The 24,684-nt window shown below is 45.9% G+C and overlaps 1 protein-coding gene across 4 annotated transcripts in view; it reads left to right on the top strand.

The window, feature by feature from the left end:
* Positions 1-2,991: 2,991 nt before the first annotated feature.
* The window catches only part of CYFIP2 (cytoplasmic FMR1 interacting protein 2), a 125,033-nt gene continuing 103,340 nt past the window's right edge, over positions 2,992-24,684 (top strand). Inside the window, exons 1-2 of one of the 4 annotated variants that reach the window (XM_032337184.1) lie at positions 2,992-3,117; positions 23,558-23,757. In XM_032337184.1, the coding sequence (XP_032193075.1) occupies positions 23,641-23,757 (117 nt within the window). In that variant the 5' untranslated portion in view covers positions 2,992-3,117; positions 23,558-23,640. Of the gene's footprint in view, positions 3,118-3,186; positions 3,561-23,557; positions 23,758-24,684 lie in introns of those variants that run through there. The other 3 variants (XM_032337185.1, XM_032337187.1, XM_032337186.1) reach the window with 3 other exon arrangements.

Below are 24,684 nucleotides of genomic sequence, written 5' to 3'. Positions count from 1 at the left end.
CTCAAATAAATAAATAAATAAATAACATCTTTTTAAAAATTTATTTGTGATTCTAGGGGCACCTGGGAGGCTCAGTCAGTTAGGTGCCCAACTCTTGATTTCAGCTCAGGTCTTGATCTCAGGGCTGTGAGTTCAAGCCCCGCATGGGGCCCCACACTGGGCATGGAGCCTACTTAAAAAAAAAAAAAAAAAAAAAAAAAAATATATATATATATATATATATATATATATATGGATTCTAAAACATTTTAGCCATTATTGTTAATATTAGTATTTATGTTTTCTCTCTCCAGAACCATTTCTTATACCTGTTTCAGATTCTCCGCTATTGGTTTCTATGAAGCAGGATCTGTGAATTTTAAACAGAGACTTAGATGTCCTAAGTGACCCGAGACTCTTCTAAAAACAAGGCAATGTTGCCACACATGGAACCACAGTGCGTGGGCCACAGCTTAGCAAGTGGCAAAGCAATTTTTGCCTGATAGCTTCGATTCTCTCATTGCTGATGGTGCAGCCGGGGGTTGGACATGAAACATATCTGGAGGCAGTAGACAGATGGCTACACATTTCACTGGCAACATGTAAGCTAAGACTTTACTTTTGATTATTCATTCAACTCATATCTACTGAACTCCTGTTAGGTACTAGTCTCCGAGGAAATGTTGAGAAGCAAGAAAGACACATCCCTTCTCTCTTTGATTTTATGCTCTAATGATGGTGTGTAGGAAATTATGTCAGCAATCACCACACAGCACACCAAGGGGGGATGACAGAGGAAGTCGAGGGGGCTCTGGGTGCATGAATGACTAACCCTAGCCTAATGCAGACAAGAAGGGAGCTTGAAGGAACAGACAGGTAAATGGATCCCAGAAGAATGAATAGAAGTTAGGCAGCAAACTGGGGGCAAGTGCACAAGTGGGAGGGAAAGGAGGATAGACCATTCTAAGCAAAAGCCCAGCTTACACAAAGGCCTAACACAGCAGATTTGGGAACCTAAAAGATTGCTTTTAGCTAAAAGCAAAGAGCTTGCTCACAACAGAAGAGACTGGAGAGAGGTAGATGCTAGATCATGAAGAAAGACTCCTGTGGGCCATTGGTTAAGGAGTTTGGGCTCCACACTGAGAACAATGGGGAGCTAGTGAAGTCCTTCAAGCAGGGCAGGAGCACGTCTTTTATTTTAACTTATGTGATTTTCTACATGCAGAAGGATTTTGGAATATATCCGTGTTACTTCACCGTATAGAGGAGGAAACAGATGAAGTGACTTGCCTACGGTCACTTAGTTGCAAAACTGGGACCAAAAGGCAAGCCTCTGGATTTCCAACATAGTGGTTTGAACAAACCACCTTGCTTCCCCTTATAAGCAAATGGAAATCAGGGGTCAGGGAATTATTTTTGCCTAAGATCTCAACAAATATATATGTAATGGTCTCTTTGTTTCTTTTAAGCAACTTGTTCTTGAAAGGTGAAAAGACAGGAAAGGAACAACAGGGAGAAATATGTCTTCCAGAAATCTACAATATCCAAAATAGTTGTCTCTTTAGAATGAAAATCCAATCTCTCTTGTTGTACATTTGTAATCACTGACACTCAAAATCCTAAGGATCACAGTAGAAAATGGAAAATTTTAAAAGAAAGGGAGAAATGAAAAGGAAGGGAGGAAGGAGGGGAGGTGAAAGAAAGGAAGGAAAAGAAAGAAACCAGTTCAGTTTTTAAAGCCATCCTCCACAAACACCTCCACAGCTTTCTCACAGGGACAGAAATGTGTGTGTGTGCATATATAGATAAGTCATCCTTTCTGAAATAGCAATTTAAATTAGAATGAGTGATGTAACATCAAACCATAAAGGATCATGAATTCTGAGTGTCTGGGAAATGGTATGAGATCAGGGAGGGCAAAGACTTCACAAGTCCTTTGCTAGAGACTCGGGTAATAGGGCTCCTCTATAAATAGCCCCTAACAGGAACAGCTAAGTGATTAAGTATAAATTTGTGGGCCATACACACACATTTCAGAAAGCTTCCCTTATAACAGGACTTTATCTTTTATATCTACACACACATTCAAATGTCTCAAATGCTTTCCAGTGTGTCTACCTGTGAGGTAAGAAGGGCAATTATTATTCCTCACTTTCTAGTTACGGAGGCTTCTCAGGAACAAGACTGTTGAAGTGACTTGAGCAGGGGGTCTGGAGGTTGGATCCGAAGGTCCACCAGGCTGCAGCTCAGGGAGAACCGTTTCTTTGGCCAGCCCTGAATGGCAGATAAGCCTTGAAGAGAAAGGTGCCTGCCTGTCCTTTCAGGTTCCTCCTGCCACCGTGTGTGTTCCTTTTTGTCCATTAGGCAATTCTTGAATGAAGCTGAGGCAGGTCCCTGCTTAAGAGACGGCAGCTTCAGGGATTTGACTCCAAGGAACTGAGAAGGTATTCCTGAGCAGAGGCGCAGCACTGGGGACCAGACTCAGTTGGTGGGAGTCCCCTCTCCCCAAACCTCAGCTCTATTTTCCATCATTTCACCCTATTTCTTTCCTTCGCAGAACTTCTTCCAGCTGTAACTGCACAGTACTAGGTTAATTTACGCCCTGCCTCTCCTGGTAGATGACAGGCTCCAAAAGGGCAGTACACCAGTGCATACTCAGCTTCTGGCACGGGACTCGGAACAAAATAGCTGCTCAATAAATATTAGGTAGATAAATGAGCACTTGGAAATAACGTGAGATCGATGAGACCCGGACCGAGCCCAGAGCTTCCGCCCTCCCACTGCCGCAGGTGTGGCTCCCAGGCATGCGAGACCTGGCGGCAGGTCCTCTCTCCCTTCCCCATCCCGAGGGCCACGCGGCTGGCTGTCCTGGGGCAGCAGCCGGGGTGCAGGTCGGGGATGCGCCGGCGGTGCGCCCCTCGCCGCAGCCATTTCCTGCTCTTTGTGTGACAGCCGCGGCGGCAGAGGGGCCGGCACGGCGCGCTGGGAGGAGCCGCGGCGGGCAGGGGGGCGGGGCCGAGGGCGGGGCCGAGCGCCGCGGCCGGCCGAGCCGAGCCCAGCCGGGCAGAGCATCCTGCGCCCCGGCGCGGGGCCCCGCGGTAGCCTTGGGCTGCTCCCCTGGACCTGCCGCAGACCCAGGTAAGCGGCGCTCTCAGGCCTCGGGGCCGGCATGGGGACCGGGATGCTGCGGGGGACGTCGATGCGGCCGTGAGGATGCGCAAGGGGCCGGCGCCCCTTCTCCCAGCCCGAGGGGGGCGCTCGGCGCGGCGCTCAGGCTAGCGCGGCCTCCATCCCCCACCAAGCCCCTGGAGGCTGGACTCCAGGCCCTGCGCGGCCCCCTTAGCCCTCCGGCCCACCCTGGGCCCCGGGGCGCGGACCCCCTGCGAGGAGGCGCGGACACTCAACGCAGCTCGGGCGGAGCTCGGGCGCGGCGGCGGCAGTGGCAGCGGCAGCGGCAGCAGCAGCAGCAGGTGCGTGGCCTGGGCCGGAGCCGCGGGCCGGAGAGGAAGCGGCGCTAATCCCGAGCACGGGAGACACCTGCCTCGGCCGCGAGCCCGGCGGCTTGACATCCCCGAGCCCAGGTATTGGAGAGCGCCGGCCGCCGCCTCTGCCGCCGAGGCCACCATCACCTGCTCCAGGGCCAGCGAGAGCCGCGTGGGCCTGCTTGGCAGACGCCTGGGGCACACAGCGCCCTGCGGTGAACGAGAGATGGGTGGGGCGAAGGTCGGAGCGCCAGTGTTCGGGGGTGGGGGATTTAATGAGGGAGAAGGCAAGTCTGACCCGCTTTGAAGCCTCCTGGCCTACACTAGCATCACTCCCCCAGCCGTTTGGCTGTGGGCGGGGGAGGACAGGGGGAAGGGGATGAGTGGGCTGACTCCCGGGGAAAAGGTTGGATTTTCTTGAGCTCTGGAGAACCGGAAAGATTGTCTACCTCTCTGTTGTAGCTTCTGCTTTTCAGGACAGCCCTCCCCCTCGATGGGTGGGTGAAAAGGAAGAAAAGGGGGTGCTCTCTGTTTAGGGGTGGGGGTGGGGGCAGGAAGCATGGTCCGACAGGAGTATGGTTCTCTGTGCTGAGGAGAACATGGCAGGAAAGAACACTGGCACTGCCCTGGCCCTTCCCAGCCCAGGGAATCTGACTTTGACCTCTGCTTCCCTAGTGTCTCCAGCTCAGCAGAAACACTCACCTAGGGCTGATGGGCCATCTGCTCCCCTTCCAGCCAGGACAAGAAGGTGGCAAGGATCTTTTCCTGCTAGCTCCCAAGTGCTTGTGCCTTCCTGGCGTGGATGAGGAGACTGGGGCTGTCCTGCGGACATGAGGAACGAATTAGGGGAGTGCTCGTTCTCATACTCCACTTTTCTACCTTTTACCTATGTCTCCCTTTGGGCATTGTGTCTTACCTTACTTACTTTTGGGCACAGGCCCTGTTGGGAGCCATGCTGCTAACCCCGGAGATTACAGATGTTAGAGTGCAAATTTCTAGGTCCATATCCCTGAGCAAGATTGCAAAAGCCATGAAGTCTGTTTCAGCATCATAAGACCTTCTCTGTGATGCTCCCTGAGGCCTCCCACCTCCACCTCCATGTTCTGTGCTCCCCCCATTCTCCTGTGTCAAAAATTATTTTCAAGAAAGGAGCCAGTGAACATGTTTATCTTTTAAGAGCTAAATACAAAAGAATTTGCCGTTCGATGCAGAGCAGGTCCTTTAGAAGTCATTTAACTGGAAAGGAAACAGAGGCCAGGAGGCATTTGAATGGAAAACAAAGCTTTAAGTCAACATATTTGATATCTCTAGCGGTGGAATTTCAGGCAGTGGGCTGCGAGTAGGAACGGGGAACTGGGTAGCAATTTGGGGAACAGCTCACTGAAATGGCAGTAATTAGCAGTGGTCAGCTCCGTTTGCTGCTGGGGCAGAAGTACTGTAGGAGCATGTGTATGTGTCACTGGCCAGGGGTTACTGTCACTGGAAGGTATGTGTGGAGCACCCAGTATCCAGTTGGCGGGGGGAGGGTAAAACTTTCCTATAGAGAGTTACTCACTGGCACTGGCTGCCATCTGCCCGGGCGGTTACGAGGCCACAAGAAGAGTGTGTTGTTGCTTACAAAGCTAGTGCTTCTGCCTAGTTCTGAACACTGAGCCTCTGGCTGTGGGCATTAGCTCTCTGCTCACTAAGGTTCTTTATTATATTTCCTGGCCAGTTCTCACCAGTTCTGGAGGCACCCAAGACTGCCTTGTTCTGTCCCTGCTGAAAGCGGAAAAGGAAATACTTGCTTTAGGGCATTAGGCCAAGAATGGGGTATATGATCCAGTAGGGTTGGAGAGTTTTTCTCAAATCAAATCGGAGGCTGGCCCAGAAAAGGTAGACATGAATTTAAAATCTGGAAAAGCGCCCCAGGAGAAAACTCCACGTCCCCTCTGATAAATTGTGCCCTCTTGGGAGTTCCGTGGGCCTCCACTGCTGTCATTGACCAGCAAGCTGAATGAGGTGATGAATAAGCAACAAGCTAATTAGCATTGGAAACAGCACTCCTGGAAAACAGCACAGGCTCTGGTCCCTACATTTGAGGATTGGCCTACACTCTCAACTCAGAGAGGTTTCTTTTGGCTGCTGTTGGCCTCAGGGATCCACCAAGAACTTCACAAAATGGTCTTTTGTAGCCTCCGTGTGGCCACCATAACAATGAGTTTATTTCTTTACTAACAAGTATTAATTATTCACTTGTACTTGATGAAACCAGACATCGGTCACTTCATTGGAGCCTTTGTAACAGGCCTTCGGTCTTGCGTTCCGAGGAGCACACCCGTGCCTAGGTTCTAGAGGATAGACCTGTTTTGGTAGTGGAGCATGCTGGGCAGTGACTGGGAAGCCAGCAGAGGTGGGGAAGGAGCTAGTCCTTCACTGGGTGCTCTTTTTAAGTGAGGGACACACGAACGTGTTGAGTAGAGTGTCTAGCACATAGTGAAGTGCTATTCCATTTATGTATTTATTGGTTATTTTGAAGATTTTATTTTATTTGAGATATGGAGAGTGAGAGAGAGAAAGACAGATAGAGCACGAGCAGGGGGTAGAGGCAGAGGGAGAGGGACAGGCAGACTCCCCATGAGCAGGGAGCCCGATGTGGGACTTGATCCCAGGAGCCTGGGATCATGACCTGAGCCGAAGGCAGACACTTAACCAACTGAGCCACCCAGGTGCCCATGTATTTATTATTTTAATGTACTAATTACATAATCCTTAAGAATATGGTTCATGTGTGTAGTCAATCCATAGCTCTTCCCACTCCTCTACCTCCAGGGCCTTCCTGGATTTTGCTTTTCCCACGGGGAGTTGGCTAGCCCCGGCAGGGTTACCTGCAAAAGGTAGCCACGAGAGTGATAGGATGCGCTATCAGTAAGGCCTTCAGGTAGGAAGTGCTCTTGAGCAGCTCACTGACGGTGAATATAACTTGAGTAGGCAGAAAGAAGGGGAGGGAGTACCCTGAGCCCAAGCCCAGAGGTAGTTCTCACATTTCAACACACAGAGAGGTCAGGAAGGAAATTTCCTTCTGTGTGCATTTAGCATTTTGCAATCAGCCAAAAATGTTAAGGGCACACTTCACTTCCCAGGCAGACAGAGCAGTGCTGTGGCCTTCGGACACAGGAGTTATCCTCGACTTGCTATGTGCCTTTAAATCCTGCACTGCCTCTCTCTGACTTTCCGAATTGGCCACGGGAAAGCAGCGTGCCCAGCCTGTTACCTACCTGTTGCCACAGGAGCCTGCAGATGAGATAATGTCTATAAATCCCAGTCCTAGAAGAAAAGGCCATGGAAACAGAAGAGAAAGAGGTTTCTGAATGTGTGGCTCTTTGGGAGGACTGCCTTTTATTCCTAGAGGAACAAGTTATTAATTATATATTGTGTGTCAACTTAAGAAGACAAATCTGTGGCCTCTCTGTAACAGCAAGCCAAGGGGACACTGAAAGGCACTGTGTGATTCACAGATTCTGTCACGGCCCCTGGACGGCCTTGTCTGTACAAAGACATTTCAGATTTCAGTCAGTGGGTGTGGGGCGCCTCCCAGGATGCAGAGTTTGGATACTGGCTTCCTAGCCATGGCCGTTATGCCAAGGGCTGTGTGTGGTGTGCCTCAAAGGAAGACCATTCAAGCCGTACTTCTTGGGCCCTGGCAGTAGAGGAGGAAACCAGTTCAGTGCAAGATCCTTGAAAGAGAGTGTTCTGAGAAGGTAGAGCTGAGGTTCAGGCAGAATTTCTTGCAGGTACCCTTCTGGCTGAGTGGCATATGGCTAGACTTACAGCAACTCAGAAGTAGTGCAAGGAGAGAGGGAAGTTAATGTGACCTTCTGGAGAGATACCAGAGAAGGACCCAGGGATGACTTCATCAATAGGCCTTTTGATTGTGTGTTTGCATCATCATTAGGTCATCTTAGAGCTGTGGTTCTCAGATTTTAATCTCTTCATGGGATAGAAGGATGTTTAGTATGTCCACGTTGTATGGTCTCTGTCTTCTAAATAAGGGAGGCGATGATGTCCTCTGCAGAAAGTAAAGGTGGCAGACTGGTTAGGAAAGTTCAGGAGACTTCCGGAGGTTTGGAACAGCTGCCTCTGTGGGTGGAATAAGAAATCAGCTGGGGATGAATGAGAGGATTGTCTTACTTTCTGAGACCAGAGAATCTGCAGAGCTGACCCTCACAGAAGATACTCAGTAACCCAGTATTAAGTGAAGGGATACCTGAGAAAGATAGCCAATTTGTGTTTTTAAATCATGACGTCTTAAGACTGATTTTGGCAAGGTATGAAGGGTGAGAAAAGAATTCAGGACTAGGGGTTGTCCGTCATCCTTCAAGTATGTTATACTGTCACATGGGAAAGAGAAATAAGGACCTGTGTCTTACGGGTTAAGGTGAGATCGGTATGCTCTAAAGAAGTCCCCTCAGAGTCTTCTAGCAATAAGGCTGACTTAGATGTGATATCATAGAGGACTATAATGTTTTAAGTTAAAATTTTTTTTTTTACCGGAAGACACGAATTTGGGCCACTTGCCAATGTAGTCAACAAGTTGTTTCTGTAGTGCTTATTAAGTAAATAATGTGTAGAATGTGCCCTGATCTGTACTAGGGCTATGGGTGGACCTAAAAAAAGACTATTCCTGGTTTTGGTGATCCAAAGAATTAGTGAACACATAAAGCAATTTATAACGCAGTAAGAAGTTGTGAACGCTGAGACTGAGCACTTTAAGAATCCAGAGAAATGGAAGTTTGGTGGAGTTTGGCTGTTCAGAACTTCATGGAGGCCTATCTTGAATTGGGCCTTGACAGTGGTCAAGGGTAGGATTCCAGAGGAGAGAGAACAGTCTATTGGAGAGTGGAGAGAGTTAGAGCAAAGGCAAGAATGCTCATGGGCAGGTTCATGGCCTCTCATACATCTTGGCCAGAGTGGGTGTCCATGTTAGAGAACCCTGGTCTTGAAGGAAGCCCTTTGCATGGAGGGTCCGTCGGCTGCCAATGTCACTTTTTTTTTTTCGAGTTGGACGTGGACAATATTGATATGCTCAACCCACCACAGCCACAGCCAGCCCCTCCCTAATGCACCCAGACTCAGGGAAAGAGATATACCTGCCAGCAGGGGTAACATGGGAGCCCTTGGAGCTCTCCCAAACATGTAATAAAAAGTACCTTGTTTGCAAACCTCATACTTAAACTGTCACTAGGTAAAAGTTGCCCATAAGAATCTTGACAAGGGACGTTTTTTGACATCACAGTAGAGAACCACTGCCCGACCAACCTTCCTGTCTCACCGGCAAGGAAACGACCTTTGTAGAGGGAGTGAAGATGTGATTCCAGGGCCTAAGTCGGTCTTCAGTTGGAGCCATAGTTGAGCTGCAGCCTCGTGAAACAGGCCTGCACGGTCTGCTCTTGTGGCTGAACTTGCCGTCTCGCTCTTTGTTTCCAGGGCAGACGCAGGGTGACTGGCTTCTCTTCCTGAGTTTGAGCAGGTGCTGCTGAGACGCAGCTCCTCTCCCCCGACAGAGGTCACGTTGGCACCCCTCACGTGGTGGCTTTTCCCAGGAGGCCCCACTGGGAGCAGATCGGCAAGCTGGCAAGCTGCTCTCAGAGACATGAGTGCCCACCCCACCCCACCCCACCCCCGCCTCCTACCCTGCCAGAGGATGGGATCTGCCCTGCCCTGTTGGGTTATCAACGGAAAGGCCCCCTCAACCCTCAACACTGACAACACAGGAAGCAGCTGGGTAAAACGGCCGGCAGGAGGTGGGGTGGCAATGTCTCTAACCCAGCCAGGGTCTTTCTCTTTGCTGTAAACAACCAGGAGGGTAGGCCTTCTCCAGAGGCCCAGGGCGTGGACTTCTCTGCTCTGTCCTCCTGTCCCTTGTGTGGAGAGAAGCTGCTGGGGATGGGGGTCTCTGTCCCAGAAGACCTGCAGTGAGGGAGTCCAGGAGTGAAGGCTGCCTGAAGACAGTGCTAGCGACTGGCCAGATGGCATCAGAGATGCTAGGAAGGAGGCCTTGGGTTGTTGTCTTTAAATTTAAAAATTTCGATCAAAGCAATACATGCTTTCAAAAGATCAAATAGTGGGGTGCCTGGGTGGCTCAGTCGTTAAGCAACTGCCTCCAGCTCAGGTCATGATCCCAGGATCCTGGGATGGAGCCCCACATCGGGCTCCCTGCTTGGCAGGAAGCCTGCTTCTCCCTCTCTCACTGTTTCTATCTCTGTCAAATCAATAAATAAAATCTCTAAAAAACAAAAACAAAAGATCAAATAGTATTTAAAGACACATAATGAAAATACCCATCCAGTGCCCACCTCCCCAGAGAGGCTGTCACTTCTAACTCACTGTTTCTCCCAGCTCGTGCTTCCAGATCTCTTAGGAATATGCTTACGCTGCCATTTTTTTATTTATCTGCTCTATGCATTGTCTGTTCTTCCTGCTGTGATAGATGAAGACTTCGCTTTCTTATACCATCCACCTCCCTCCCCTGTCCCCATCTCCCAATGTAGTGAGAGCTCTGGCTTTTTTTTTTTTTTTTTTAAAGATTTTATTTATTTATTTGACAGAGATCACAAGTAGGCAGAGAGGCAGGTGGGGGGTGGGGCTTGCGGGGAGACAGGCTCCCTGCTGAGCAGAGAGCCTGATGTGGTGCTGGATCCCAGGACTATGAGATCATGACCTTTGCTGAAGGCAGAGGCTTAACCCACTGAGCCACCCAGGTGCCACTGCGAGAGCTCTGTTTTAACCTAAATCATGTCTGAAGCATCTATATTATTAAGACATGTAAATGATGATCACTAAAAAGATAGGTAATGTCCTTTGATTTATCTCCTTTCCTACATGGCTTTTTTGTTTCATTGCAGAGTTAGAATTTTCTCCCTTCCCCTTCCTTCCTTCTTATTTAATATCACTTTTTTTTTTTTTTTTTAACAGCTCTGTCCTATCTGTTAGTGTATCAGATCCTCCTATCTTCCGGGGAAGTTACTGCGTTAACCCCAGCTCCGCCCCTAACTAGCTAAGTGACCTTGCACTGGTCTGTCTTATCTCTCAGCCTCAGTGCCCACCCGCCCCCCGCCCCCACACTCCCAGCAGGAAGAGAGTTCAAGGAAGGAGGAGGGCTACAAACTGGTCTTTTTCTCATTCTAAACCTCAAAGCCCATTCCCCCATCTCAGAGGCTGTTGCTGTCTGAGCAGTCTCTTCCCCAGGGTGGGGCAGCCCCCCACCCCCTCAACAGATGGCAGTGCAACCAACCTGGGGGGTTTGGGGTGCTGGTTTGGGCCCTGCCCCACGGTGGCCCCGCTTGTCCTTCGGTCTAGGGGCTGCCCCATGGGGTCCTTTGGATGGGTGTGTCTGTTGCTCTCTGGTTCTGTCCCACTTCCTCTGGTGATTTTTATTCAGTGGAATCTGTGCTTGTCGGAAGGCAGCATCATGGTTCACAAACTTGCCAAGCTCCTACTCCAGCTCCCTCTCTTTGTACCACTCCTGCATATGTAATACCCAAACTGTCCCCAAGTACTCACGCGAACATTTTTTGGTACTGGCGCTTCAGTTCACCACTTAAAGCATATGGTTCAGTAATTTTCAGTATATTCACAGAGTTGTGCAACAGTCATCGTGATTGATTTTATAACATTTTCATCACCCCAGAAAGAAGAACCTTCATGCCCATTAGCAGCAGCATCTATTTCCTCCAGTTTCCACCCCAAGCCTATGGACCCACAAATTACTTAATGTTTCTTTTGATTTGCTCACCCTGGGCATTTCCTTTAAAAAGCACACTATGTTTCTTTCCCTTATCAGATTTTTGAAGTGCATGTTGTGGCATGTGTCTATACCTCATTCTTTTTTATGGCTGAATAATATTCCGTAACAGGGATATACCATATTTTATTTACCCATTCCTCAGCTGATGGACATTTGAGTCATTTCCAGGTTTTGGCCATCACAAACGGTGGTGCTGTGAACATTTATGTACCAGTTTTTATGTGGACATATATTTTCAGTTCTCTTGGGATTAGACACAGGAGTTGCAACGTTGTATTTGGTAACATTGTGTTTGAAACTTGGAGGGACTGCCAAACTGTTTCCCAAAGTTGCTGCACCATTTTACCTTCCTTTCAGCAGGGTATGGGGGTTCCAGTTTCACATCCTCACCAACATTTGTTGTTACTTGTCTTTTTGAGAATAGCTGTTCTAATGGATATGAAATGATAACTCACTGTGATTTTGATTTGCATTGCCCCATGGCTAAAAATATTAATAATTTTTATGTGCTTATTGCCCATTTGTATATCTTCTTCAGAGCAAGGTCTGTTCCTATCATTTGCCCATTTTAAAGATTGGGTTGCCTTTCTGTTACTGAATTTTAAGAATTCTTTGTATAGTCTATGTAAATAGCAGACGACGTCCAGGTGGTCTCTTCCATCCTGTGGATTGTTTTTTCACTTTCTTGTTGATGTTTTCTGAGGTACCAAAGTTTTAAGTTTAATTTTGATGCTATTAATAGACAGCTAATAAAATCAAAGATACTTAACCTATTTTTTATTGCACTGCTTGTACTTTTGATGTCATTACATATTCCCGAGTCACAAAGATGTACTCCAGTGTTTTCTTCGAAGAGTTTTACTGTTTTGGCTGTTATAGGTCTTTGATCCATTCTGAGTTGATTTGTTGTGTGGTGTCGGGTAGAAGTCTGGCTTCATTCTTTCACACCTGGATATCCAGGTGTCCCAACACCATTTGTTGAAAAGAATATCCTTTCCTACTGAATTGTCTTGGTACCCTTGTCAAAAATCAATTGACCATAAATATGAGGGTTTATTTTTAGATTTTCAGTTCTGTTTTATATCTTTATACCAATACCACACTTTCTTTTTCCACACTGTTTTGATTACTTTAGGTTTGGACTGTTTTGAAATTGGGAAGTGGGTGTCCTCCAGTTTTGTTCTTTTGGGAGATCGTTTTGAATTTCTGTGTGAATTTTAGGATTAGCTTGTCAATTTCCTCACAGACGCCATCTGGGATTTTGATGGGGATCACCCTGGATCTGTATCAGTTTGTGGAATACTGCCATCTTAACAATATTAAGTCTTCCAATCTATGAAAATGGGATATCTTCCATTTATTTGTGTCTTCTTCAATTTTTTGACAATGTTTTATAATTTTCAGAGTGTACATTTTATGCTCTTTTTTTGGGCAAACTTATTCTTAAGTATTGTATTATTTGTGATGCTGTTATAAATAGAATATTTTCGTGATTTCATTTTTTGACCATGCATTGCTAGTATAGAGAGATACAATTGACATCTGTGTGTTGACCTTGTATCCTGTAACCTTACTGAACATGGTTGTTCATTTTAATAGTTTTTAGTGGGTTTCATAAGGATTTTCTATGTATAAGATTAAGTGTCTGCAGATAGAGATAATTTTACTCCTTCCTGTCTAATGTGGATACCGTTTATTTATTTTTTTTCTTTCCTAAATACACTGGCTAGAACCTCCAATATAATGTGGAATAGAAATGGAGAGAGCAGACATCCTTGTCTTCTTCCTAATTTTGGGAAAGCATTCAGTCTTTGACTATTAAGTCTGAAGTTGGCTGTAGATTTTGTTTTGTTTTAGCTGCCCATTATCAGGTTGAGGAAGTTCCCTTCTGTTCCTAGTTTGCTGAGTGTTTTTGTCATGAAGGGGAGTATGACTTCATCCATTTTTCTTTCTGCATATACTGAGATGACCCTGTGGGATTTGTCCTTTATTCTATGATATGGCTTATTACATTAATTGATTTTTGGATGTTAATGTTAAACCCATCATACATTTCTGGGATAGATCTCACTTTGTCATGATGTATAATCCCTTTTATACAATGCTGGATTTGGTTTTGTTGGGCAGATTTTATTGAGCACTCTCTACCAAGCAAGCTGTTTACATGAATTAACTCATTCAGTTTTCAAAGCCTACAAGGTTGGAACTGTTATTATTCCTCCTTTCAGAGACAAGGAAGCTGGGGCTCAGAAGCATAATGCCATTTCCCAAGGTCACAGAGCCAGCAGTGGCAGTCAGGATTCGAGCTAGTTGTTCATCCCACTCTCACCAGATAAACCACCTCTCATGAACATATCAAGAGTGATGTGAGGTGATTTTCAGATGATACCCATTGTTTTCATTGTTTTTATATTTTATAGTTTCCCTTTGTTTGTGGCCAAGTGATACTAGTTCTCTGTTAGTGATTGTAATCTGAGCTTCCTTCTAAAATACATTTATAAAACCAAACATAAAAATTCTTTATAGACAAAAATATTAAGTAAGTAATTGTATAGACAGTTTATGGGTATGACTGCATATTTCATATTGATTTAAGTTATCTGTGCTGTCAGTAGTGAAGGAGAAGGAATGGAAAAACTAGAAATGAAGACATGGCCTATTCAGGTCATTTCATTTCTCCTGTGTCGTCAGGGGATTCAGATGTGTTCATGCATTCATCTGCTACTTCCTATGTGCCTAATCTGTTTTCAGAGCTCTGTTAAGGTCTCTGAGGTTTTCAGTGACGGCTAAGAAATGGCCTGTCACCTCATGGAGCCTACACACGCATACCTCATTCTACACATCTGTGTTTTCTTTCACGGGCAAACGCAGATCGATGTCCGGTGGCCACCTGGACCTCTGTATTTCACGAGGAGGGTTCTGAGGCTGCCTGGGGACTCACTGAGAAATAAAGCCATTATCAATTAGTAACGGTGGCCCTGACATGGAAAGAGGAAGTATCGGTACTCGCCACCCTTCCCAGGCAGCACGTGTCAGCAAAGAGGTACTGCTGGTGGACCTAGGAGTGCCATTGCTGTGTCACAAGGTCACTCTCTGTTCTAAAATTTGAGGAACTGCTACAGTTTCCCAAAGTACCGCACTGTTTTACTTTTCCTACTGACCATGTCTGAGGCTTCCTATTTCACAGCCTCACCAACACTGGAAGGGAGCAATTACATCCTAGCGTGAGCGACCTTGAAGGATGAGTGAAATCAGGTCATGCGGTGAGAGAAGGGAGATTTTATTTCAGACATAACTGTATACAAAACATTGAAGCTTTTCGCTTTAAGTGTTCGCATGTTAACTATTTGAACCATTTTGAAGGAGTTCTTTCTAAAATATAAACAGGTTTTTTGCTATTTATATTCCTTTTCCTCCGTTCCCACTTTTAAAATCCTGGTATCTTGGACATAGTGATGGCTTTCTTGATGTCTTGGGTTCCCTGGCCATTACTTATGAAAAAAGATTTTTACTTGGGAGAGAGAGAGGGAAAACACGAGCAGGAAAAGGGGCAGAGGGAGAAGTAGGCTCCCTGCCCGGCTCCCTGCCCCGCTCCCTGCTGAGCACGGAGCCTGACCCCAGAATCCTGAGATCATGACCTGAGCCAAAGGCAGATGCTTAACCAGCTAAGCCACCCAGGTGCACCTACTCATCGACTAAATCTTTATGTAGCTACAAATGTGTGCTTGAAACTGTGCTGAGAGCTGGGTGTTAGACAGCTCCTGCCCTCAAGAAATTTGTCATTTAGGGCAGGAGAGAAGTTGTGGTAATAGGTGTAATAAAGCATTATGGATGCCACAGAAGTAGGGGCACACTGGGTTTTAAGGAGAGCCAAAGGGGAAAGTGAATTTGTGTAGTGGGTAAGAGAGTCAGAAAGGCTCCTTAAGGAGTTAACCATTCCCCTTCGGTCTTCCCGAGCCCTAGGGTCATCCTGGCAGTGTATGAAGTGTTTGGTGGTTGTGTGCTGTGATATTGCTGATACTTCTTAAGCTATTGGAATATGTAGAGTTCTGCTTCTGCACTTTGTGGCCCCAACTCTCATGCTTGTAGTTTCCTCTCCATCCTGCATGGCTCAGCCTCTCCTCTCCAGGCACCACGGTGAGGCTTGCTGCTGTCAGCGTTGCGGCAGCGCCTAACTTACGGCTTTATTTTATGGACCGGGCGATGCGTTAAAAGAAGTGCCAAGTGGCTGCAGTGAGGTTTGGAGCCACAAGGTTTGACCATGGGGGTCAGTGGAATGTTCTTGTAAAATTCTTCACCCCCAGACTGTTCAGGAAAAGCCACATGCTCCATTCTGGTGGGGTCTTTGGAAGTCCTGTAAGATGCACACGGGTGACTCTGAGCCTGCCTGGGTCCCACACCTGTGAAAGAGCTGCCTCTGACATGTGGAAGGGTCTCAGTTGCAGAGGAAATACTGACCCGTGGCCCCACGTCCTGTCACTGCAAACCTGGGTCCCTGCATAGTCCCCAACATGCCCAGTGTGTACGCATAATTACACTCCAGTTTCCTTCTTTGGGTTTTTCCTGCTCAGTCAAATGCTGTGCAAGAATACATTTTTTTAGGGGGACAATGTAAGCCTCCTTTTATTTCCTATGTATTTATTTATTTACATATTTAATTATACAATATTTCTATACATAAATACTCACATATTTATCACTTTCAACTATGTATTTAATTGCTTTCTAGCTGGAGAGATTTACAGGCAGGGAAAATATTTCCTGACCTCTTGATGTTTGTAGGACCCAAAGGTGACAGTTACCTAATCTTTCTAGGTTGGCAGAGTCTTGTCCTTCTTGAGGAGGGAAAAAAGCAGCCAACCTGGAGGGGAAAAAAAGAAGTAAAGTGCTTGGTACCTTTTATAAAGGTACAAAAGTAGGTGTGGTCTAGAAGAAAGGGCATTGAACTGGGAGTCAAGATATCCGCTTTCTGCCCTTAGCTCAGCCACCAGCTGGCCACGTGACCTTGATAGAACGTTTTTCACTTCTCAGTAACCCTGTGCCCTCCTTAGAAAAACAGCAAAAATAACACCTGTCCTCTCGAAACTGCAGGGTGATTGCGACTGAGCAAATCAATATGAAAGACCTATAGAGTTGAGATGTTAGAGCTGAGATAATAGTAGTCCCCTCCTTTTTTTTTTTAAATAGAATTGTGGCAATGTTTGATTCATCCATTCACCACGTTAAAAAGAGGCCACCCGCCTGCTAACATTTCCCAAGGGCTTACTTTGTGCCTGCTATTGGGCAGCATTCCACATTCTGTAATGTTATATAATCCCCAGAATAAATCATCAAGGGCAGGGACTGTTATTAATTATTGCCCTTTTAAAGGTAAGGAAACCGAGACTGGAGAGGTTAAGTAATACACTTACGGTTATGTAGCTAGTAGGTGGCAGATGACAGATTTGAACCCAGGCTATACTTAGCCCGGTATTCCACTTCAGTAAAAAGATCTTGTTATTTTTCCTTTTCCTTCCAGAAAGTCAAATAGGAAATGACAATGCAGATCTTTTTTGCTTCTAGATCTTTTGCTGGGTTTAGGGTATGGTTAGTCAGCACCTGCGTTCCCCAAGCCAGGTTCTCCTGGCACCCACCTGGCATTTTGGGGGCCTACCCCCACTTGCTCGGGCTCCATCAGCCATGTCAGCCAGGGTGCCCCTAAAGCCCTTCTCCAAAGCAGATTGCCTTGGAGCCCAGTGCTGTTAGTCCTCGGTAAAACCAGGCCACTGTGTTCGAGCTCGTTAGAGAGATGCTGAATTTAAATCGGCTGTGAATGCCCCACCCTGAGAGGCCGCAGCTGTGCCTGGTAAAGTGACACTCCCAGAACACTGTTCGTTTTTAAATATTTTTATGAATTTCTCTTCCAAAGTGGCAAAGTGGCCACGTGTTCATTGACTGAATATAAAGACTTACTCTCCTTTGGCAGATTGCATAATAGGCAGGACACTTGAGCCAGAAAGCAAGTCCTTATTTTCACGTGTATTGCTTAAAATTTCCAGAATGTCTTTTTTTTCTTTCTGATTGATTTGGAGTTGGCAATGACTTATAGCCCTTGAGTTAAAAATGTGTGATTTCCTTCTCCCTGAGACAGTGAATGATCTACAAACAAACACAGGAATCCATTAGAGAAGCTGCATTTACAAGGAGAAAAGAAAGGTTGCATTAACAGAAATAAAGACTCCTAATTTACTGGCTGGTAGGCTGTTCACTTACTGATTCTCTTCGAGGGAAGTGCAGGGGTGTTATTGTGTTAAAGGGAAAACCTTAGGGTTATTCAGGTCAATGAGTTATTTTGAAGTGTGTGAAGTCCAGAAGAAACCCAGGGTGTAGGAGGAAGGTGAAGGGGAAGATCATGGCCAAGTGAGAGTCAGGGAAGGTGAAGGAAGGGGAGATGGGTTCGAGCTGGTGGTGTATACACCAAGCCTGAGGATTTCGCGAACATTTTGAAACATGTGGCATTGAATAGAAAGATACAATAAATCCCTGTGTAAGCATCACACAGCATTAACAGTTACTAGTTCACAGTTGTTTCCTCTGTTACTCACTTTCTCCCTCTCTACTAGTATTTGGAAGCAAACCCCTGTATCATTTTATGCCTATTTTAGTAGATATTTCTAAAAGATGCAAACTCTTTTAAAATATAACCTTGATATTATTTTCACATCCGAAAACTAATAGCACGTTTCCTTAATACAATCAAGAACCCAGTTACTCTTAAATGTTCCAGTTTCCTTATATACGATTTTCTTCTGATGGCTTGTTTCAAAGAGGATCCAAACAAGGGGACACACTGTGGCAGTCTGTTAGTCCCCTATCGGCAATGGCTTCCCCTGGATCTCTTGTTTTCACCCCCATGGAATTTATGTGACATTGAGTCATTCGTCCTGCATAGTTTCCCATAGATTATATTTTACTGATTACATCACTGTGGCATATTCTAACGTGTTCTTCTGTCCTGGTCATTTACTATCAGTGGGTGTCAAGGGCTTGATTGGTTTCCAGTGTTTTGCTTTGGGTCCAGCATTCTTTGTAAGGCAATGGTGTGCTCTTCCATCAGGAGGCACATGATGTCTGATTGTCTTTCACTTAGGGATGTTAGCAGTGGATAATCATCTGTGCCTATATCCATTTGAGGAGTTAGAAATACAGGGAATTATTTTTTTTAAGATTTAATTTATTTGACAGAGAGAATGAGAGAGAGAGAGAACACACAAACAGGCGGAGCAGCAGAGGGAGAGGAGAAACAGGCCCTCTGCTGAGCAGGGAGCCCAATGTGGGGCTCAATCCTAGGACCTGGGGATCATGGCCTGAGCTGAGGGCAGATGCTTAACTGACTGAGCCACCCAGGGATATTTTATTTATCAGTATTTCTGAAAAAAAAAAAAGAACTTCTCTATCTCTAGAGATGAACATTCCTCTTGTTTACCCAGTGGTCATTGTGTATAGGAAAGGCATGTTAAATGTTTGCTTCTTTGCTTTTTTGTGCCTACTTTCAACATAAAGGTGGTTCACTGGCATCCTCCAGCAGTAACAAAGTAATTTAAAAAGACAACATTTTAGTAAGTGTCCTTATGATTTCATGGATTTACACATATTTTATATTGCTTCCGTTGTACTGAGTTATACTAACTGATGCTCTCACAGTGCCCCTTCGTTGGCCAGTGGATGCTGCCTCCAGTTGGCTCCTGGGTCCCTTGGATACACCGTGGGAGTCCTAGATAGAGAGCTGCTGCTTTGCTTTCTGCTCTGACAACTTGTTCTAAGCCTTTCTTATACATTTTCTGTCCCAGACCTGGACTGACCTATTTCTCCAATATATTGGTTCTTTTCGCAGGAAATAGTATTTTCAGACCAAAGCCAGGCAGTAAAAGTGCTCATTGCTCATGGGTTGGTCATTGTGTCCTTGTCTTTTCAGTGCACAGAGCTAGGAGATAAACACACATACCCATACATACAAACATGCGTGTATATGGTATATTTAAAGTCAAAACATGTGATGATTTCCTACTGATACCCCAAATTCATATTCAGGGCTATATAGTTGACTTGGTTTTGTATGTCCTTTCTCTCATCAAAAATACCAATTCTTAGCACCACCAGGAATGATAGAGCATTCCACAATCACTAATTTGTCTTACCTTACAGCGCATTCAAACGTTCTCACTGCCACAGTTAACCAATTTTTTATGAAAAAAAGCTCGAGATATTTTATTGCAACTCTTCATCATTCTTAAGCTATCTTCTGCCAGAAATTTCTGAGTTTTAAAATCACTTGGAGGGGTGCCTGGGTGGCTCAGTGGGTTAAAGCCTCTGCCTTTGGCTCAGGTCATGAACCCAGGGTCCTGGGATCGAGCCCCGCATCCAGCTTTCTGCTCAGTGGGGAGCCTGCTTCCTTTCCTCTCTCTGCCTGCCTCTCTGCCTGCTTGTGATCTCTCTCAAATAAATAAATAAAATCTTAAAAAAAAATCACTTGGAATAGGTTCTTTCTGTGTAGTTATGCCAAAAACTAATACACATATACCTTAATTTGTTTTATCTTACTTTTGCGAGGTAGTGGTTGTTTTTTTGTTTGTTTTTGAGATTTTATGTATTTATTTAACCAAAAGATAGCACATGTAGGAACAGCAGGCAGAGGGAGGGGGAGAAGTAGACTCTCCACCAAGCAGGGCACTGGATGTGGGGCTGATTCCAGGACCCCGCCATCATGACCTGAGGCAAAGGCAGCCACTTAACTGACAGAGCCACCCGGAGTAGTTGCTTTTTAAATTTAAAAATATTTTATAATTATATAAAATATATGGTTTCAAAGTCAAATCTACAAAATGGGTTATTTTCAAAGAAATCGTGCCTCTATCACTACCCATTTAACCATATTCCTGCTTATCCTTCTTCCCCAGGGATGGCCAGATTTTAAAATTAGATGGTTTATCCTTCCATTGTTTGTTTTTTAATGTGTGTGTGCATGTGTACATCACTCCTTTCTTAGATAAATGACAGTGTATTGTACACAGCATATCCTGGAGATCACCCCAGACTTGGCGTGTATAGATGGATTCCTCATTCCTATTTACTGCTGCCTAGTATCTCGCTGTGTGGCGGCACATGGTCTATTCAGACAATATTCTGTTGAAGCGTGTTTGCATTTTGCACACTTTTGCTACTGCGAGTAGTGCCCCGTGAATAGCCTGGTGCAAATGTCTTTTTGCATTTTTATCGACATGTCTTTAGGATAGTTCCCTAGAAGTGATTACTGGTCAAACAGTGAAATGCTTATATGAGTTTGTTAGATATTGCCAGATTTCCTTCCTTGTGCTGTTTCACATCCTTACTAAGGTCCTAGGGATGGAGCCCAAGCCTTTTATTATTAAAAAGCCATGCCTGTGCTGGGTGTCTGGGTGACTCAGCAGGTTAAGCATCTGGCTCTTGATTTTGGCTTAGGTCATGATGTTGGGATCATAAGATTGAGCCCCACATCAGGCTCTGTGCTCTGTGTGGAGTCTGCTTGATATTCTCTCTCTACCTATCACTCTATCCCTCCCACCATCAATAAATGAATAAATACATCTTCTTTTAAAAAAAAAAATGCTGTGCCTGTAGTACTTTGGCATAAGCACCAACAATTGAAAAGACTTAGCACAGGGCCCCTGGGTGGCTCAGTCGGTTAAGTATCTGCCTTCAGTTCAGGTCATGATCTTGCGGTCCTGAGACCTAGTCAGGACCCCAGGATCGGGCTTCCCTGTCAGCGGAAAGCCTACTTCTCCCTTTCCCTCTGCCTGCCTCTTCCCCCTGCTTCTGCTCTCTCTGTTTCTGTCAAATAAAAAAGTAAATTTTTTTTTTTTCAAGAGAAGACCTAGCATGGAGATGGACCTCATGTCAGTACATACAGACTTGCAATGTGAATCTCAGCACTTGGAAGGAAACCCCAGATCTGGAGCTGGAGACATCTAGATTCCAGCCTCAGCCCCACACTTTTCAGCACTTGACCTTGTGAAATTACTTCAGTTCTGAGCTTCTGTTGGCTCTTCTGTAAAATGGGAATAATCATAGCACCTACCTTTGTAGGGTCCATGCAAAATTAAAATAGGGGAGTGCTTGGCAGAGCATAAAGGGTAAAGATATGTTGGTTTTATTATTATTACTACTACTACTACTGCTACTACTATTATTATTCTAATTAATGAAGAAGGTTCTTAGGGCTTTGGTGCTTGTATATCATTATGCTCTATAAAATGATTAGTCCTTCCTATAAAGTGAACATAATACTAATGTAAGAAGGGAGACAATTTTTTGTGTGTTGGTTGGCAAATGGTTTTGCTGTAGAACTGGATACCACACTTCAAATTCAGGGGAGAGAACAGGAAGAAGCGTAGGTATGGAGAGGACCTAAAACCACCCCCATGAGGCTGAGTGCCTGCAGAGAACAGAGGGGGAAGTCACTTCTGGGCTCCTCAAGCCCTCCTTGGCTCTATGGCCTTTGCTGTTGTCCCAGGCATGATGGGGAGGTGTTGCTAGAAGACTCAGTGATGGGTGCAGCAACCCTAGCTGCTCGGCCCTGACCTGCCCTCCCAGCCATGGGCCGGAAGGAGACACTGGTTTGGGGCAACATGACCTGGGGTACACTCTGCAGCCCCTATACCCAACTGTCATGTCCGTGACCCTTCTCTGCCCTCGTGTTGGATACCACATTTCCTGACAAGCTATCAAGACACATTTTCTGACACTTCAGAACTCTAGCCTGCAAGCCTGTCTCACACTTGCCTGAGATTGGGGAAGGGAGGGGTGCTCAGACCGTCAGCGCAGTGGGCTTTCTGTTGGTTTCCTTATCCAAGTGTGCTAAAGGGGCAGCTCGCTGTTACTATTAATCGTATGAAACTCAGTTTTTAGACTTTCGTTCACCTAGTCTGCTCTTTGTTTTGTTCTTTGCTTCATTTATTTCAGCTTTTGTAATGATCAGTGCCTTCACTCTCATTTCTTTGGGTTGATTTCTTATTTTAGATTTTTTTTTTAAAGATTTTATTTATTTATTTGACAGACAGATATCACAAATAGTCAGAGAGGCAGGCAGAGAGAGAGAGGAGGAGGCAGGCTCCCTGCGGAGCAGAGAGCCCAGTGTGGATCCCAGAACCCTGTGATCATGACCTGGCCGAAGGCAGAGGCTTTTAACCCACTGAGCCACCCAGGTGCCCCTTTTTTTTTAGATTTTTGAGTGAAAATTAGGTTCATTTAGTTTTACTTTCTTATTTTCTGCTAAATGCATTTAAGACGTTTATTTATGTTCTCTTTCAGTCCTAAATGGTTTATAATTTCTATTTGAATTCCTCTTTAATGACGAATGGCCTTGAGGTATTTTTTACAGATCTTCATAGGTAGGGGTGTTTTTTAGGCTGCGATCTGCATTTTTGATTTCTAATCGTACTCATGGTAATCAGTGAATGTGACTTCTAGGATGTCATGTTTGGGGGAACTCCTGAGAACCTGTTCTACGGCCTAAATCATGATCTTTTTTTATCAGCATCTCACAGAGGCTTTGAAAAAAATGAGTATTCTGTTTGCTGGGGGCTGAGTTCTTAAAATAGTAGATAGCTCGGCCTGGGTAAGTAAGCACGTCTTCAGATCCCCTTTAGCCTCACTGTCCGATGCAGCTCTCATCAAAGCCACCGCATTCCGTCAGGGTCCAAGACACAAAAATATCCATTTTTAGGACTGATTTGTTTGGTGTGCCTCACAAAACCCCTCCAGGCCAACGAAGATCATGGCACTTCCATTTTTGCAAATAAGGTTAAGCATGCTAAGGTCTGAATTCTTTTAGTTCTGGCTTACTTGGCCTGTAAAACGTAGGCCCTGGTTTCAAGTGGAGAATCGTGGCTTCTCCCGCACGGGTGTTGGTGCTGTGCAGTGATTCAGGTACGGACCGGCCGCGTATCCTCAGAAGTAGCCAAAGCTGGGGACTGGTCACGGCCTGTGTCCAGTGGCAGGCCCATCTGAGGCCTCTGGGCCTTCATCACGGTTCTTGTCTGGGCGTCCCATGACTGTGCCGAGCCTTCCCTCCTCATCTGTTCTGTGGCCAAAATACCACCCGCTGTGTTGATCACAGGGGGTTGCGGGCTGGCCCCGTCCAGACATAGATGTTCCAAAAGAAAAAAAACCAGCCCAGGATTTTGTAAACTGCAAAGAGATCGTCAACTATCAGGCATCAGTTGCAAACACTTTGTGAAGAAGGAGCGAGTGCAAGTGGTCTCAGTGAGTGTAAACCCTCTTTCTTCTCTGGAAGGAGCCCCCCCAGGGGGAGGCTGAGAGACCCTTGGAGGCCCCTGACGTCCCTCTCCGTCGGCGCAGAACGGGGCAACCGCAGCCATGACCACCCACGTGACCCTGGAGGACGCCCTGTCCAACGTGGACCTGCTGGAGGAGCTGCCCCTCCCCGACCAGCAGCCATGCATCGAGCCGCCACCGTCCTCCATCATGTACCAGGTCTGCTTGCCCGGAGCCCTGGGTGTCCCCCGAGAGCTTGCCCTGAAGGCCCAGGGAGGGGGTCTGGCTGCCTCTGAAAGGTGAAAGGTCCCGAGCTGATGGAGTCCCTCGCGCCCTGCCGGAGCTGAGGATGAGGAATAGATTAGCTCATAAACGTACACCAGGGCTGTCTCCTCCCTGGGGAAGGCTTGTTGATCCGCTCTGACCCCAAATACCTTCCCGGCGGTTCCTGCTGCGGCACCAACCAAGGATTTGGCAGCTCTCATCTCATGAATTAAATATTACAATTTAGAAACCCCTGGAGCCTGCCTGGGTAATTACTTTTCCGTCATGTATGTGAGAAGAGCTTTCAGCTCCCCATAGCAGCTAATGGCTCAGGGAAGCCAGTCACCATTGTTTGCCTTTGCCTGAGCTTGTGACAAACCACGATCAGATTGCTCAAAACCATGACCGATCGCCCTCTCACCTTAGGGCGAGCTGGGAAGGGCATCGGTGTAGCTAGAGTCAGCCTCGCAAACAGCCCCTCGTCTGGGCATGCTGGTTGAGTATGCCACGTGAGGAAAGAATAAGTTATACAGATTTTTAGCTGTATTTGACCTTTTGTAGGTTCTGGGGCTACAAACTGAGACTAAATATGAATGCATAATATATCTGTAATTTCGCTCAGTAGTTAGATTTTATTAAGCACAAACTTCGCTGAAGCGTCAAGTCACAAACTTGGCTTATTCACGTTTTCTAACCCAGGTTGAATTTTTGATTACATAAGTATGTTTTTTATTATAAGCAATACACAAAAGTATAACACATCAAAATCACCCTGTAACTGTGACTACACAAACCACACACACACACACACACACACACACGCCCCTTTTTACTATATATATGATATAAATATATATCATACATAGATATAGATATTTTTAA

Source organism: Mustela erminea, chromosome 3, assembly GCF_009829155.1.
Source record: "Mustela erminea isolate mMusErm1 chromosome 3, mMusErm1.Pri, whole genome shotgun sequence".
In the NCBI taxonomy this organism is placed as follows: domain Eukaryota; kingdom Metazoa; phylum Chordata; class Mammalia; order Carnivora; family Mustelidae; genus Mustela; species Mustela erminea.
Note: the sequence above shows the minus strand (reverse complement) of the source record. Positions and strands in the feature narration are given on the sequence as shown.